This window comes from Uloborus diversus, unplaced genomic scaffold, assembly GCF_026930045.1.
Source record: "Uloborus diversus isolate 005 unplaced genomic scaffold, Udiv.v.3.1 scaffold_109, whole genome shotgun sequence".
NCBI classification, from domain to species: domain Eukaryota; kingdom Metazoa; phylum Arthropoda; class Arachnida; order Araneae; family Uloboridae; genus Uloborus; species Uloborus diversus.
The window spans coordinates 70,181-88,218 of NW_026557754.1; the positions used below are offsets into that span (position 1 = coordinate 70,181).

The 18,038-nt window shown below is 38.7% G+C and overlaps 1 protein-coding gene across 1 annotated transcript; it reads left to right on the top strand.

Moving 5' to 3' along the window:
• Window positions 1-4,193: 4,193 nt before the first annotated feature.
• On the top strand, window positions 4,194-6,565 carry LOC129232110 (uncharacterized). Its single transcript, XM_054866346.1, has 3 exons — window positions 4,194-5,908; window positions 5,991-6,131; window positions 6,279-6,565. Exons 1-2 carry the CDS (start codon window positions 4,208-4,210, stop codon window positions 6,111-6,113), a joined length of 1,824 nt encoding a protein of 607 aa, XP_054722321.1. The 5' UTR covers window positions 4,194-4,207; the 3' UTR covers window positions 6,114-6,131; window positions 6,279-6,565.
• Window positions 6,566-18,038: the final 11,473 nt, after the last annotated feature.

An 18,038-nucleotide genomic window follows, 5' to 3' on the forward strand; every position in this document is an offset into this window, starting at 1 on the left:
GTCAGTCAGGCAGTAAGACTCCGCTCGACAGAACTCCGATAGCCTAATGGCTAGACCGCTGGTCTTCCAAGCGAGTGGCCTGGGTTCGAGTCCCAGCCGGAGCGAATATCTTCAATGTATATATTTCTTTTCTAATTTGAAAATTCTTTTTTTTTCAATTTCTTTCCTTTGCAATTATTGATTATTTATGTAGGGAAGAAAATTCTGAGTCAGTTTAATTTTTCGACACAAAGATTTCAAAGTGTTTAAATAAACAATTACCAAGGTGCATTTTTTGTTTTTATTATATTTAAAACTCCCACTGACAGAGCTCCCATAGACTAATGGCTAGACTGTTAGGCTTCCAAGCGAGTGGCCCTGGGTTCGAGTCCCAGTCTGAACGAAAATCTTCAATGTATACTTTTAGTTTTTAATTTGAAATTTCTTCTTCTTTTTTTTTAAATTTTTCTCTTTTGCGAATATTGATTATTTATGTAGGGAGAAAAATTCTGAGTCAGTTTAATTATTCGACCTGTAAATTTCAAAGTGTTTGAATCAATAATTACCAAGGTGCATTTTTTGTTTTTATTATATTTAAGACTTCCATCGACAGAGGTCCGATAGCCTAATGGCTAGACCGTTGGGTTCCTAGCGCGTGGTACTGGGTTCGAGTCCCGGCCGGAAAGGAAATCTTAAATGCAAATATTTTTTTCTAATTTTATAATTCTTTTTTTTTATTTTTCCCTTTTGCGAAGTCAGTCAGTCAGTCTGACAGTCAATCAATCAAGCACTCAGTCATTCAGTCTCAGTCAGTCAGTCCAGTCAGTCAGTCACTCAGTCAGTCAGTTAGTCCTTCAGCCAGTCAGTCAAGCAGTCAGTCATTTAGTCTCAGTCAGTCAGTCATTCAGTCAGTCAGTCAGTCAGGCAGTCAGTCAGTCAGTCAGTCGGTCAGTCCTGTGCAGTCAGTTAGTCACTAAAGTGGTCAGTCAGTCTCAGTCAGTCAGTCAGTCAGTCAGTCCAGTCCAGTCTAAGTCAGTCAGTCAGTCAGTCTCGGTCAGTCAGTCAGTCAGTCAGTCACTCAGTCAGGCAGTCAGTCAGTCGGTCAGCCTTATTCAGTCAGTCTGTCAGTCAGTCAGTCAGTAAGCCTTATTCAGTCAGTCTGTCAGTCATCCTTATTCAGTCAGTCTGTCAGTCAGTCAGTCGGTCAGTCCTGTCCAGTCAGTTAGTCAGTCAAGCAGTCAGTCAGGTAGTCAAGCAGTCAGTCAGTCAGTGTCAGTCAGTCATTTATTCATTCAGTCAGTCAGTGAAATAGCCAGTCAGAGAGTCAAGCAGTCAGTCAGTCAGTCTCAGTCAGTCAGTTAGTCAGTCAGTCAGTCAGTCAGTCAGTCAGTCCAGTCTCAGTCAGTCAGGCAGTTAGTCAGTCAGTCTCGGTCAGTCAGTGAGTCAGTCAGTCAGTATCAGTCAGTCAGTGAGTCAGTCTGTCAGTCAGGCAGTATCAGTCAGGCAGTAAGATTCCGCTCGACAGAACTCCGATAGCCTAATGGCTAGACCGCTGGTCTTCCAAGCGAGTGGCCTGGGTTCGAGTCCAAGCCGGAGCGAATATCTTCAATGTATATATTTCTTTTCTAATTTGAAAATTCGTTTTTTTTTCAATTTCTTTCCTTTGCAATTATTGATTATTTATGTAGGGAAGAAAATTCTGAGTCAGTTTAATTTTTCGACACGAAGATTTCAAAGTGTTTAAATAAACAATTACCAAGGTGCATTTTTTGTTTTTATTATATTTAAAACTCCCACCGACAGAGCTCCCATAGACTAATGGCTAGAGTGTTAGGCTTCCAAGCGAGTGGCCCTGGGTTCGAGTCCCAGCCTGAACGAAAATCTTCAATGTATACTTTTAGTTTCTAATTTGAAATTTCTTCTTCTTTTTTTTTTAATTTTTCTCTTTTGCGAATATTGATTATTTATGTAGGGAGAAAAATTCTGAGTCAGTTTAATTATTCGACCTGTAAATTTCAAAGTGTTTGAATCAATAATTACCAAGGTGCATTTTTTGTTTTTATTATATTTAAGACCTCCATCGACAGAGCTCCGATAGCCTAATGGCTAGACCGTTGGGTTCCTAGCGCATGGTACTGGGTTCGAGGCCCGGCCGGAAAGGAAATCTTAAATGCAAATATTTTTTTCTTATTTTATAATTCTTTTTTTTTATTTTTCCCTTTTGCGAAGTCAGACAGTCAGTCTGACAGTCAATCAGTCAAGCACTCAGTCATTCAGTCTCAGTCAGTCAGTCCAGTCAGTCAGTCACTCAGTCAGTCAGTTAGTCCTTCAGCCAGTCAGTCAAGCAGTCAGTCATTTAGTCTCAGTCTGTCAGTCATTCAGTCAGTCAGTCAGTCAGGCAGTCAGTCAGTCAGTCAGTCGGTCAGTCCTGTGCAGTCAGTTAGTCACTAAAGCAGTCAGTCAGTCTCAGTCAGTCAGTCAGTCAGTCAGTCCAGTCCAGTCTCAGTCAGTCAGTCAGTCAGTCTCGGTCAGTCAGTCAGTCAGTCAGTCAGTCAGTCAGGCAGTCAGTCAGTCGGTCAGCCTTATTCAGTCAGTCTGTCTGTCAGTCAGTCAGTCAGCCTTATTCAGTCAGTCTGTCAGTCATCCTTATTCAGTCAGTCTGTCAGTCAGTCAGTCGGTCAGTCCTGTCCAGTCAGTTAGTCAGTCAAGCAGTCAGTCAGGTAGTCAAGCAGTCAGTCAGTCAGTGTCAGTCAGTCATTTAGTCATTCAGTCAGTCAGTGAAATAGCCAGTCAGAGAGTCAAGCAGTCAGTCAGTCAGTCTCAGTCAGTCAGTTAGTCAGTCAGTCAGTCAGTCCAGTCTCAGTCAGTCAGGCAGTTAGTCAGTCAGTCTCGGTCAGTCAGTGAGTCAGTCAGTCAGTATCAGTCAGTCAGTGAGTCAGTCTGTCAGTCAGGCAGTATCAGTCAGGCAGTAAGACTCCGCTCGACAGAACTCCGATAGCCTAATGGCTAGACCGCTGGTCTTCCAAGCGAGTGGCCTGGGTTCGAGTCCCAGCCGGAGCGAACATCTTCAATGTATATATTTCTTTTCTAATTTGAAAATTCTTTTTTTTTTCAATTTCTTTCCTTTGCAATTATTGATTATTTATGTAGGGAAGAAAATTCTGAGTCAGTTTAATTTTTCGACACAAAGATTTCAAAGTGTTTAAAAAAACAATTACCAAGGTGCATTTTTTGTTTTTATTATATTTAAAACTCCCACCGACAGAGCTCCCATAGACTAATGGCTAGAGTGTTAGGCTTCCAAGCGAGTGGCCCTGGGTTCGAGTCCCAGCCTGAACGAAAATCTTCAATGTATACTTTTAGTTTCTAATTTGAAATTTCTTCTTCTTTTTTTTTAATTTTTCTCTTTTGCGAATATTGATTATTTATGTAGGGAGAAAAATTCTGAGTCAGTTTAATTATTCGACCTGTAAGTTTCAAAGTGTTTGAATCAATAATTACCAAGGTGCATTTTTTGTTTTTATTATATTTAAGACTTCCATCGACAGAGCACCGATAGCCTAATGGCTAGACCGTTGGGTTCCTAGCGCGTGGTACTGGGTTCGAGTCCCGGCCGGAAAGGAAATCTTAAATGCAAATATTGTTTTCTAATTTTATAATTCTATTTTTTTTATTTTTCCCTTTTGCGAAGTCAGTCAGTCAGTCTGACAGTCAATCAGTCAAGCACTCAGTCATTCAGTCTCAGTCAGTCAGTCCAGTCAGTCAGTCACTCAGTCAGTCAGTTAGTCCTTCAGCCAGTCAGTCAAGCAGTCAGTCATTTAGTCTCAGTCAGTCAGTCATTCAGTCAGTCAGTCAGTCAGGCAGTCAGTCAGTCAGTCGTTCAGTCCTGTGCAGTCAGTTAGTCACTAAAGCAGTCAGTCAGTCTCAGTCAGTCAGTCAGTCAGTCAGTCCAGTCCAGTCTCAGTCAGTCAGTCAGTTAGTCTCGGTCAGTCAATCAGTCAGTCAGTTAGGGGTTGTAACCCCTAACTGACGGCTGTAATAGGAAGAGGGTTACCACAATTCAAAAGGAGGTCGCGCGCTCTCTTAAATATCAGCGCAGCCGTTCTCTGTTCCTTTTTACTCTTCACTCCGTCAGAAAGGTGACTTAACCAAACGCCATTCCGCTTGTCCTAAGTATAATTTTGCTTTAGTATAATATTTTTCTTAGTATAATATTTTTCTTAGCATTATGAAATTCCTCCACGCGAAAATGATGTTGAGAGGTCTACTTTGCATTAATGTAGACTTGTATGATCTTAAATCATTAAAAAAGTTAGTTCATAAACGATATGTTCAGTGGCATCCAGATAAGAACGTAGAAAACCCCGAAAAATATCGCGAGAATTTTATGGCACTGAACGAAAGCTGGAAGGCGTACTGTGCGGAAAAAAGGAAGGACGTCCCTTCTACAAGTCAAGCGGATAGTGAACCGTCGGATTTTGAATGGGAAAGCGAGGACGAGGAAGGTGAGTCTTACAATAATACTCCTTTTGACGACGAATTTTTCAGTAGTAGTCCACCTAAAACAACATTAGAATTTCCTGAATTTATTAAAGCATTTTTTCGTAGCAGCTCAAACAGACGAGCTGGAAAATTATTTGTTTTAGTTACTGAAACTATTGCTCAAGAAGAATGCGAAAAAGTTTACAACTATAATAACAAAACAGAATACTTTGGGGCATTTAATTTTAAAAATTTTACTTTTATTTTAATTTTTTACCAAGCGGAATGGCGTTTGGTCGACCTGAAGAAGGCCCTGCGACTCCTTAAAATTGATTTTTTGATACAGTATTGCGTAAAATTTAACCAGTTATTAGAAACGATAGTAATAAAATGTGGGGAACCGTTTTATGAGCCAAGTACAGCAAAACGTACAGCAAAAAATGAAGCAGTTTTAAGCTTCGATCATTCATTACTATTACAGTATGCGCACGAGACACAAACGGAAGATGTTCTCGATTTAGTAGCTGACTATTTACATTTTGCCACTCCGTGTAATACGCCGCAGGAATTAGTTACAAAGGAACACGAAGATTTCCATCTCAGACACGAAGCCAATGCTAAACTTTTTTTAAAATTAGGGGATAGAGAGCGCGCTGCTAAAAATGCAGTAAAAACTGTACAAGCTGAATTAAAACGTAATCTGAGGTGTAAAACAAATCTCGATTATTTAAACGACAGGTGCAGGGCAATTGGGGACGCTATCTTAGAAAAAGACGATGAAAATTTATTTGGAGAAGCATTTTTGTATAGTTTTTTTATTATTCCTAAAAATAAATTTAAATCCATTTGTCAGGCAATTTTAGATGCATTTATATATGGTAAACCTAAATGTAGATGGGTAGGGCTCGTGGGGGAATACGGCAGTGGAAAAACAACGTTCGCTTCTACTATAACTGAATTATTTGAGGGAGTATCTATAAACCTTAATGTACCGGTTGGGCGCGTAGCATTCTATATAGGGGCCGCTATTGGGAAGAGGTTTATTTTATTCGATGACGTAAAGGGCAAAAAAAGTGCGCAAGAATTAAATTTAACTCCGGGAGAAGGATTTAATAACTTAGACGATTTAAGGGAACATTTGGATGGAAGGAACCCCGTGCAACTAGAAAAAAAAAATTGTAATCCGGTGTCGCAGATCTTTCCAGCGGGCCTAGTCACATGTAATAAATATGCTATTCCACCTGCACTGAAAGAAAGAATTTCATTTTTTAATTTTACTCCCTCACCCATGTATAAAACACACGAAATTGAAGTCTCTATGGAGACAATGTTCGTAGCCATGGTTTTACACGACATGCTGCCAGTTGAACAGATGGTGCGCTCACATATCTTTAGCAAAAGAGATAGATGGTTGGCTAAACACGTCGCCAGTTGTGATTGTATGAAGGTATGATATTTTTCATTTAATTAAAATATTGTTTTTTTAAATTTTCATATTTCTTACATGGTTTTTTACATGTATTTATTAGAAATTTAGCAGATCAAAAACACCATCGCCTCGTAAATCCCCCCTGAAAGCATCTCCGACCTCACCATTATCTCGACGATCGCCTCGGAAATCACCTATAAAGGCCTCACCTGGAACACCCTAAGCAGTGTCATAACTACAGGTAAATATAAGTTTTTCACGCTCGGGACTCGAACCCGAGTCAAAAAGATATTCTCGGGTAATGGTTGTTTTTCCGTCACGCTAACCATTACGCCAAGAATATCTTGAACCGCTCAGTTCCTGTGCAATAGTGTATGATATTTTTCAGATGGATACTCAAACGAGGACCGAGGGGATGAGATAGTGCGTCGATGGATGGAGTTGCTTAGTGATGGATGAGGAACCAGAACTCTTGTACATAGTCATCTTTCTGGCTGAAGACGGACTTTTGTACATAGATGGCAGGATAACTCACCTTTCTGGCTGAGGACGGACTTTTGTACATAGATGGCAGGATAACTCACCTTTCTGGCTGAGGACGGATTTTTCTACATAGATGGCAGGATAACTCACCTTTCTGACGGATTTTTGTACATATTTGTAAATTAGCAATAAAGGGAGATTTCCCGATGATCGGCGGAATGTAGATTGCCTAGATATTTATCTAGCTTTCTTTTCTGTCGGTTTTCAGGTCTCCTACCTATCTACAATCAACTTTCGAAAGAAGACAATAAATAAGACAAGGTACGTATACTTTTGCGTTGCGGTAAGCCGCTGCATTTATTTACATTTGTTTACATGAAAAACTTTTGTTGTTAGTGCGGAATGTTGAAATTACAAATTTTTAATTTCCAGGAAAACAGTTCTTGCTCCTTTATTGATTTTTGTTTTAGGAAATTCTCTCTAATAACTTTGTGCTTTGCATACAGTTCACGTCTCAGTTCTGACCATTTCTGATCGAAAAGAATCAATGCAGATGTGTTCCTCACTTTGCTTCGGTGGGCTCTGCGGTAAAATTCGAAATTTTGTCTGTCTATACTTTGCATATGCATCAGACGAAGCTGTAGATTGGGTGCCGCATATTGACATGTATTTAACGATGTCATCTGAAAAAAAAGAAAAATCACTCAGGTGAATTGTCCATTTCAGGCGCGTCCATCTCAGGGGCGTCATCGACCATGACGTGTGGCATGTCATTTGAAGTGGTATTTCTATTGTTTGATGCATTTGAAGTGTTTCTATTATTTGATGGTTTGCTTCTACCCAGTCTTTGTGCACCAGGGTTAGGAACTGGGATACCAGGAGCTTTTTCTACTTTCACAACCGTTTCAATTATTTCAGGAACGCGAATCCAAGTTACGTTGCTTTGAAAATCGGTTTTTATTTGTACGTCACCAAAGCCGGCCGATTCAGCGAAATTTTTAAGAAAATACATTAATGCTGATACTGCTGCTATGTAAACTTTTGCTGATGTGTCGTTTTTGCTGTCATCATTTTTTTTTTCGTTTATCCGTCCAAAAATTATGTTACGAAATTGTTCGTCTAGTTCCGCCTTGCATTTAAGTGGATCAGGTTGATCCCAGCAGTCACTTCTTTTTTTTTCATAATCTGCGGCTTCTTCAGGTGTTAAATACAGGTGCAACAGAAACTCTCTAGCCGTAGCCATAAATTGATCCTTTTCGTCATTGTCTCCTCCGTCTGTTTGGTCTGTTTCGCATTTAGTTGTTTTAAACCGTTTATAAATCATGAAGACCAATTCCGAAAAAATGTCAATTGCAGATATAAACCTTTCTTTGAATTTCTCCATTCCTGAAAATAGAAAAGAGGCGATCTAGAGGAAATTTTTTTTTAAATTATTAGACTTTAGGCTCGTTTATTGGATCTGGTAGGTCCCCATCCTTGTCGGGTTCTTTATCGGGTTCAACAACGAGTTTAAGGCGCTTTGCGTTCTCAGTCGCTAAAAGAGAATTATCATTATCAAAAAATTGGTCCATGTCATCTGGTTCCATCATGATTGATATACCGGGATCACCTAAATGGGGTTCTGCCCTTGCTCTCTGCCTCCTACCCATCTGCTCATCCAGTATCTTTTGCAAAATTTCTGATTGGTTTGCATGCATTTTTCTAAGTCTGAAAAACAGGCGGAATCCAAAATCTTCATAATTTTCCCCAGTGCCAGTAGAGAAAAAATGTACGCCAATGAATAAACTACCCTTTGTACATAAAATGCCGATACCTGAATCGTCGGTTGTAAGGCGAAATTGATTAGAAGACCACTGAACTGGGGGAAGAGGTGAATTTTCACTTTCGCACACTGTCGACGACACCCATTGATTTTGAACAAATGGATGAAATTTTTTATCCCAGTGATGATCTGTTCCAGCAAGAATGTCGAATGTTTTATAATGCTTAGCAATTACCGGCTCTTTTCCTTCCCTCCCGAAAGTTCCAACCACAATACCGTCATGGCGAAATGCGTAAGAAAAAAAATAAGGACTTTTAGCTTTAGTTGAGGTTGGTCGGCGGTATATATCGCAAGCATATAGTTCCCATACCCAGAAAAAATCACGACTAGCCTTTGAGCAATTTCCGTTTGCACCTTCTGCTACTAGTTCTGCGTCGGGAAGAGTTAATCTTTTTACAAGTATATTTTTGTCTTTTCCTCCGAACCACACGTTTCTTTTTAATATTTTCTCCTCCACATCGACCGATTCCAGAACCCCCCACCCTAGTCTTTCTATCATCTTTCTTTTGCAAGATTTTTTGGACATTGTTTAGCAAATGATAAGATTGTAAAGGAGAATCTAAGTTTGTTTTAGCCACTAACGTTGGATCCTTCAATTTCTGAAGAATATTTGCAATCTCTTGATGCGTTTGGTTTGTTTTTCCTGCTTCAAGAACCCCCGCAGTAATGCCTCCTACTATACCTGACCCTAAGACCGTGCCAGCACCAATTGAACTGTAAAACCCAGCGTTTGTTAAACCGTACACAGAATATGCTTCCAATATTCCTTCTTCCCCAGCTGTGATTCCAATACCACTAATATAAAGTAAACCCGCGGATTCTAAAGTTTCAACAACTGCTGCTGGCAACAAAGACACTAAAATTCCCATTAATTTTTTATATTTCCCATCTAATTTCCTCCCCTAGAATCGCCTCTAAAAAGAAAAGTTATTAAGTTTAATGAAACTTCCAGACATGTCCGTTACGACATAAAATAAACGATCATAGCAACACGTCTTACCCTTTCGTGTCCTTGCTGGCACGCAGCTCCAAGGTCAATGAGAAGGAAGCGCGCGAAAACAAACGTGAACTAAAAAGCCCGCGGAAATAACATGAACTAAAAAAAATAAGCCTGCCGAAACCTGAAACCGGTAGTAATTACATGCAACGGCGGCGGTGACCTTGATAAGGAGGAAGTGCACGCGTTGGCTTGCAGCGGCGGTCGTCGAGGCACTCAGTCATTCAGTCTCAGTCAGTCAGTCCAGTCAGTCAGTCACTCAGTCAGTCAGTTAGTCCTTCAGCCAGTCAGTCAGTCATTCAGTCAGTCAGTCAGTCAGGCAGTCAGTCAGTCGGTCAGTCCTGTGCAGTCAGTTAGTCACTAAAGCAGTCAGTCAGTCTCAGTCAGTCAGTCAGTCAGTCAGTCCAGTCCAGTCTCAGTCAGTCAGTCAGTCAGTCTCGGTCAGTCAGTCAGTCAGTCATTCAGTCAGTCAGTCAGTCAGGCAGTCAGTCAGTCGGTCAGCCTTATTCAGTCAGTCTGTCTGTCAGTCAGTCAGTCAGCCTTATTCAGTCAGTCTGTCAGTCATCCTTATTCAGTCAGTCTGTCAGTCAGTCAGTCGGTCAGTCCTGTCCAGTAAGTTAGTCAGTCAAGCAGTCAGTCAGGTAGTCAAGCAGTCAGTCAGTCAGTGTCAGTCAGTCATTTAGTCATTCAGTCAGTCAGTGAAATAGCCAGTCAGAGAGTCAAGCAGTCAGTTAGTCAGTCAGTCAGTCAGTCAGTCAGTCAGTCCAGTCTCAGTCAGTCAGGCAGTTAGTCAGTCAGTCTCGGTCAGTCAGTGAGTCAGTCAGTCAGTATCAGTCAGTCAGTCAGTCAGGCAGTCAGTCAGTCAGTCAGTCGGTCAGTCCTGTGCAGTCAGTTAGTCACTAAAGCAGTCAGTCAGTCTCAGTCAGTCAGTCAGTCAGTCAGTCTCTGTCAGTCAGTCAGTCAGTCATTCAGTCAGTCTGTCAGTCAGGCAGTCAGTCAGTCGGTCAGCCTTATTCAGTCAGTCTGTCTGTCAGTCAGTCAGTCAGCCTTATTCAGTCAGTCTGTCAGTCATCCTTATTCAGTCAGTCTGTCAGTCAGTCAGTCGGTCAGTCCTGTCCAGTAAGTTAGTCAGTCAAGCAGTCAGTCAGGTAGTCAAGCAGTCAGTCAGTCAGTGTCAGTCAGTCATTTAGTCATTCAGTCAGTCAGTGAAATAGCCAGTCAGAGAGTCAAGCAGTCAGTCAGTCAGTCTCAGTCAGTCAGTTAGTCAGTCAGTCAGTCAGTCAGTCAGTCCAGTCTCAGTCAGTCAGGCAGTTAGTCAGTCAGTCTCGGTCAGTCAGTGAGTCAGTCAGTCAGTATCAGTCAGTCAGTGAGTCAGTCTGTCAGTCAGGCAGTATCAGTCAGGCAGTAAGACTCCGCTCGACAGAACTCCGATAGCCTAATGGCTAGACCGCTGGTCTTCCAAGCGAGTGGCCTGGGTTCGAGTCCCAGCCGGAGCGAATATCTTCAATGTATATATTTCTTTTCTAATTTGAAAATTCTTTTTTTTTTTTCAATTTCTTTCCTTTGCAATTATTGATTATTTATGTAGGGAAGAAAATTCTGAGTCAGTTTAATTTTTCGACACGAAGATTTCAAAGTGTTTAAATAAACAATTACCAAGGTGCATTTTTTGTTTTTATTATATTTAAAACTCCCACCGACAGAGCTCCCATAGACTAATGGCTAGAGTGTTAAGTTTCCAAGCGAGTGGCCCTGGGTTCGAGTCCCAGCCTGAACGAAAATCTTCAATGTATACTTTTAGTTTCTAATTTGAAATTTCTTCTTCTTTTTTTTTTAATTTTTCTCTTTTGCGAATATTGATTATTTATGTAGGGAGAAAAATTCTGAGTCAGTTTAATTATTCGACCTGTAAGTTTCAAAGTGTTTGAATCAATAATTACCAAGGTGCATTTTTTGTTTTTATTATATTTAAGACTTCCATCGACAGAGCACCGATAGCCTAATGGCTAGACCGTTGGGTTCCTAGCGCGTGGTACTGGGTTCGAGTCCCGGCCGGAAAGGAAATCTTAAATGCAAATATTTTTTTCTAATTTTATAATTCTTTTCTTTTTATTTTTCCCTTTTGCGAAGTCAGTCAGTCAGTCTGACAGTCAATCAGTCAAGCACTCAGTCATTCAGTCTCAGTCAGTCAGTCCAGTCAGTCAGTCACTCAGTCAGTCAGTTAGTCCTTCAGCCAGTCAGTCAAGCAGTCAGTCATTTAGTCTCAGTCAGTCAGTCATTCAGTCAGTCAGTCAGTCAGGCAGTCAGTCAGTCAGTCAGTCTGTCAGTCCTGTGCAGTCAGTTAGTCACTAAAGCAGTCAGTCAGTCTCAGTCAGTCAGTCAGTCCAGTCCAGTCTCAGTCAGTCAGTCAGTCAGTCTCAGTCAGTCAGTCAGTCAGTCAGTCAGTCAGTCAGTCAGTCAGGCAGTCAGTCAGTCGGTCAGCCTTATTCAGTCAGTCTGTCAGTCAGTCAGTCAGTCAGCCTTATTCAGTCAGTCCGTCAGTCATCCTTATTCAGTCAGTCTGTCAGTCAGTCAGTCGGTCAGTCCTGTCCAGTCAGTTAGTCAGTCAAGCAGTCAGTCAGGTAGTCAAGCAGTCAGTCAGTCAGTGTCAGTCAGTCATTTAGTCATTCAGTCAGTCAGTGAAATAGCCAGTCAGAGAGTCAAGCAATCAGTCAGTCAGTCTCAGTCAGTCAGTTAGTCAGTCAGTCAGTCAGTCAGTCAGTCAGTCCAGTCTCAGTCAGTCAGGCAGTTAGTCAGTCAGTCTCGGTCAGTCAGTTAGTCACTAAAGCAGTCAGTCAGTCTCAGTCAGTCAGTCAGTCAGTCAGTCTCTGTCAGTCAGTCAGTCAGTCATTCAGTCAGTCAGTCAGTCAGGCAGTCAGTCAGTCGGTCAGCCTTATTCAGTCAGTCTGTCTGTCAGTCAGTCAGTCAGCCTTATTCAGTCACGCTGATTGTAACTGTACATAAATATTTCAGATGTAGTCTCATATGTAATTCAGTTTAACGTGAGCACAGGTTATAGTTGATAATGCATATATTTTCATCTTTTGTGCTAATTGAAAATACTCATAACTTGTATCATTGATAACTATGATAAACGTTAAAGAGATTTTTGCCAAAAATATGCTCTACTGGTGTTTTGCAAACCTTGCATTACACGCATTTATTTCCTCCTTAGCGCTTTAGAAATTGATGTCAGAGTAACACAAAAACATCTATTGGACATCTCTTTCATTTTTTAAGTAGCCCGTGCAACGCCGGGCACGCAGCTAGTAAAGAGAATAAATCTTGAAGATTAATCATTTTCCTGTTTATTAATTTAATTATTTATTTTGAAAATCTAGTATTTTATTGCTTAGAAATTTCGTTGTCAAGCCAAAAAACTAATGTTGTACATAAAGTGAAAAATATAATTGTTAACCTATGTCTAATATATAAAATTGTAAAAATACTATGATTATTATGTAAAAATGTAATGTTAACTAATATATATATATATATATATATATATATATATATATATATATATATATATATATATATATATATATATATATATATATATATATATATATATATATATATATATATATATATATATATATATATATATATATATATATATATAAACAGAATGTTAAAAGTATTTTTTTATGCTTGAACTAGTGCGAAATCTATAAAAATAAGTACACGACTACGAAATACATGTTGATACTTGAATTTGAATAGGTTTTATCAAATTACACAAAACAAGGTATAAGTAAACTGAACAAAAAATACCCATACAATACGTATTAGAAGTCAAAAACTATATATTAAACAGAACTGTTGTACTTTAATGATAAAGTAATGAAAAATAATTGTTTAAAATGCTGTAAAAAATGCTTTTATATGTTTATGATTAAATATATCTACACATGTAAAAGTAGCATTAAAAAGAGCAAATTTATCAAATTTTGGAAGTCTTCTGGTTCATTTGATTTTCGATAACTTTCTTTTTTTTTTTTAAGCTCGAAAAAATATTCTTAATTTGTCACTTTGATGGTATATGAATATAAAATGGAAGTAATAGAAACTGAATTCTAACGGAAGTGACGTTATAAATTTGCTATTATTCAGTGATATATTGCCAAATTATTACCAAATTTGGCCCCAAAAATGAGATCACATCCTGTAATAGTTTGGTGGTAATGGCGATATTGTTAAAAGGATTATATGTCATCTTGCTAATTTTTTTTATAAAGAGCTCTATCGGCAGTCTCCGAAATAAATCCTTTTCTTATGCTTTTCGTAATTGGATGAGTAATTAGTAGGTAGATACTAATTAAACTAAGAAATTTTTATATAAATTATAAGCTTACAACTTTACTGTGTTTTATTTTAGTAATCTTTTAAGGTTTTTTACAACTATTCTTTGAAAGTCTACTCCTCCTTGCATTGGTACCACATTTTATGGTTTAGTTTTACTATCGTTTAAACCGATTACGTTACCCTGAACCCTTCTACGTTTAGAGTTTTAAAATTAAGAATTGTAAGTTCTTACGTGCACACAAGTTACGCGCACCATTTCCTTTCTTTATTTTATTTATTTTTTAACAGTTCATAGTGTACAATATTTAAAGTGATTGAGATCTCGTGTTAGCTCTTTCCCATAACTCATTCCTGGTTACTGTTGAAACAGCTTGTAGAAATATTTCATCGTATGGCACTGAAGGCGGTTTCCCGCTCATGCCTCTTGACACCAGTGAGGTAGTTTTTCCTGAATAGCACCGGATACTTAACTTCTTGTGAAGTTCAAACAAAGTAACATAGAAGTGTCTTGGTTTGTCATAAAAACAGCGCTTTGCGCAAACTAAGCAAGGTTAAAAAAATGATAATGATGCGAATGCGAATCGCTGTGCCTTTCACTGTTATAGTTTCAGACATGTGGCTCTTGTTTTAATAAAATACCACTATGATGATACCGATATTTCATGTACATTTTAAATATTAGTTTTTAATTTAAAAAATATACATTCATTTTCTAAAAAAATAAATACATTAATTTTTTGTGTTTAAAAAAAAAAAGTCCGTTTCTAACGGCTAAGAACTTTGAATATTTGCCGTTGACCATTCGTCCCTGGGACTTTCTGTATGTGAATTGGAGAATAATTTTGATTGCTCGTCTTGATTGTTTGAATTATAATTTCAGCGAAAGTAAGACAATAGAAACATTAATGAAAGTTATTGCAAAGAATGCCATGTAAATATGAAAAATCATGTAATGTCATTACGTCTAAGCTCTTATATTCCGCAATAAAAATGTAAGTAAAGCAACAAGACGTACGTTATTTTTCAGTACATATTTTCAAAATAAACAAATTTTTCTTTGGAAGTTTTTAAAAACTTTTTTGTGTCACAGATTAGAAATTGTTTATTTCCCTAAACCTCATCATTAAATGTTTCAAAAAAGTTTGAATGCAATGTTAATGACGCACATAAGGGAGAAAACGCATTTTTTCAAACAGAACAAGACTAAGAAAAGAGGAAAACAAAATATTTTCTAGCTTTTTGTCTGAGTCAATCGTTGAAGAAGGGAACCTCTGAGGAGTTGAAAGTGTTTATGCTCAAGTATTTTGTTCACTTTTTCATTTTCTTGAATACCTATATTATTCTTGCTCAAATATTCTATTTACAAAATATTTATCCTTATTAAGTAGGAAAATACTTGGATAAATTCCAGCTGACATTAAGTAATTTCTTCGATTTTTCGTGAAGAGCGTCTTGTTGAAATTTTTTTAAACTTCTTCATTTTAGATGTGTCCGGTCGTGTACTATAATTAAAAAAACGTAAAAAAAATATAGTTCAAAGGTCATTTAAAACAAGTTAACTCTATTAAGAACATTCTAATTTCGTTATTATACAGGGTGTTCCGTTTTAACCTGCAAGACCTTTATTTTCGCAAACTTTAGTCCTAGATGTATACTTCCAGTAGTAAAATTGTTCAAAATCAGATGCAGAGTTAAGATATTGGAAGTGTGAAGCAAAAATAAAAATGAGTCAAAAAATACGAAATTTAACTTTTTGTACCGACCCTAGGTGATCTAACTAATACTTAGAGAAATAATCTCCATTGAAAACGATTACTAGCACAAAAAACTTGACATTTGTGCGACCAAAACTCAAGGAGATATTGCAGTTTAAAGTTTTAAGGGACTATACAGAAGATGAGAATGGAACTTATTGCTCTTTCAGAAGAATGACATGTCGTCAAAGTAAGAAAACAAGGTATTTATATTTTTCATTGCCATTCAAAAATAATTGCAAATGTTATGCCGTGATACGCAAAAACACACTGCAAAACCTCGAATAATTTGAAAATAACAGTCTATGCACACATGCAATTTTAAACACTTGTTAACCAATATGTTTTCCCCCAAAAGGTGTTATTGACGGCGAGTGAAAAGTGGTGTAAATCACAAAGCGCTGCGTTTTATATCTCGGTGAATATTGGTCGTACTAATTTCAAACCTTTTTGCTGGAATTGTTTATCAATGGAGATTGTTTCCCTAAACATAAGTTAGAGGACCTGGGGCCCGTATAAAAAGTTAAATTTTGTATATTTTGTCTCATTTTTATTTTTACTTCAAACTTTCAATATCTGAACCTTGCATCTGATTTTGAACATTTTTGCAACTGGAAGTATACATCTATGAATAACGGTTGCGAAAATAAAGTTTTTTTTGCGGGTTAAAACGGAACATCCTGTATAAATAATTTCTCTCACGTAAATGGCAGTATAGGTTACGTTTTTTAAAGGTTATTCTCAAACAAGAATTGCCAAAAGCTGGTTTTTTCTTGTGGTGTAAAGTATAGCATATTTTCCTCTTAAAAATTGAATTTGTAGATAGGAGAGGGGGTACTTTATTCATTACCAAAAATTTTGTTCGTTGCCTAAATAAATTTTTACTTCTTGACGAAATATATGAGCTGTCATCGGTTGGACAACGTACCGGCTATTTAATGGAATGGTCCTTATGTACATTCGACAATATAAATATGAGAAACAAGTTCAAAATTTCCCGTAGTGATGCGTCAAAAGTGTCCGCATTCGAAGGACATGTAGTTCTCTATTGGATGCTCTGCATGCTCCCGAATCTTTACTTTTACCACCCCTTGCCTATAAACAGAGGAGAGTTTCTCCCACCATTTGTACGAGTTATCTCCATTTTTTTAATTTAGCAGTCACCTCCCATTACTTATATGTGCTTCAAATTGTGATTATTTTCCCCTCAATTTATGCTTTACTTCCGTTCATTATACCTCTTATATACCTTCAACCGTGTGAAATCCGAAAAACGAACTAAATTCTTTCTGGAGTGAAAACGCTAAGTGTATGGATTCGAAGGAAAGGTAGTGAATTCTCCATTGGTTGCTCTAGGTGCTCTCGAATCTCCCCTATTTCCGTCTCTGATCCCAAAACAGAGGAGAGTCTCTCCCACTCTTTGTACTAGTTGTCTTCATATTTTAAATTTTAGCCCTCACACCCGATTACTTTTAGGTTTTAGTGTCATTTTTCCTCAATTGCTTTACTTTCATTTATTATTCATCTTATATGTCTTCAAAAGAGTTTAATGCGAGAAAAAAAGCTTAATTTTCTCCGAAGAGAAATGCTAAAAGTGTCTGGATCCGAAGGAGAGGTAGTTCTCCATTGGTCGCACTGGGTGCTCCCGAGTCCCGCGATGGCTCTCAGCCGTCTGCTACTGGAAGTGCGTCAGCTTGTGGGAGGCTCCGCGAGAGGGCGTCGGCGCACGTCCCCCTGCCCTCGCAGCGGGGGTTCTCAGACGCGATTTGTCACTAGGGCAGGCAGCACGCTCTTCCTGCTCTTTCGAATTGCATGAGTCGCTGCTGACAGCGCTCTTTGGCCGAATCGGCTCGCATCCGTACTCGGCTCTTCCTCAGTCGGCGGAAAGTTTTTCAAAACTTTGACGGAACTGGAGAGTCCACTCAAATTCTTACTCTTTCTTTTTTTCCTTTTTCGCTGAAGAATTCTCGGGCCGCTGGCCTATCGAGACTCCTCGGCGAAATTGGTGGATTAACACTGCAGCTTCCTCAGGGTAAGCTGATTTCCTTCATTTGTTAGTTACCTCCTTCCCTGTCCTCAAATTCCTATTGAAAACTAAAGCATCCTCTCATGTAGACATTTTTTTTTTTTTGGAAAAAAACTTAAACCAACTTATCACTATGGATACACGTTGCACTCCTGTACAGTTACTCAGTCAGAAAATTGCATCTATCATCTTTCTAGTTGTCTACAGCAATAGTGTCTTCCGCTTTTGCTCCCTTTAGTGTAAAATTGGTTTTAATTTAGATGAGCTAAAGGTCATACCGTCAGTCATTTAGTCTCAGTCAGTCAGTCATTCAGTCAGTCAGTCAGTCAGTCAGGCAGTCAGTCAGTCAGTCAGTCGGTCAGTCCTGTGCAGTCAGTTAGTCACTAAAGCAGTCAGCCAGTCTCAGTCAGTCAGTCAGTCAGTCAGTCCAGTCCAGTCTCAGTCAGTCAGTCAGTCAGTCTCAGTCAGTCAGTCAGTCAGTCAGTCAGTCAGTCAGGCAGTCAGTCAGTCGGTCAGCCTTATTCAGTCAGTCTGTCAGTCAGTCAGTCAGTCAGCCTTATTCAGTCAGTCCGTCAGTCATCCTTATTCAGTCAGTCTGTCAGTCAGTCAGTCGGTCAGTCCTGTCCAGTCAGTTAGTCAGTCAAGCAGTCAGTCAGGTAGTCAAGCAGTCAGTCAGTCAGTGTCAGTCAGTCATTTAGTCATTCAGTCAGTCAGTGAAA

Coding starts and splice junctions, on each gene's coding strand:
- LOC129232110 (XM_054866346.1), top strand. CDS start 4,208: ATGAAATTCCTCCACGCGAAAATGATGTTGAGAGGTCTACTTTGCATT. Junction 5,909..5,990: donor CCAGTTGTGATTGTATGAAG/GTATGATATTTT, acceptor TGTATTTATTAG/AAATTTAGCAGATCAAAAAC.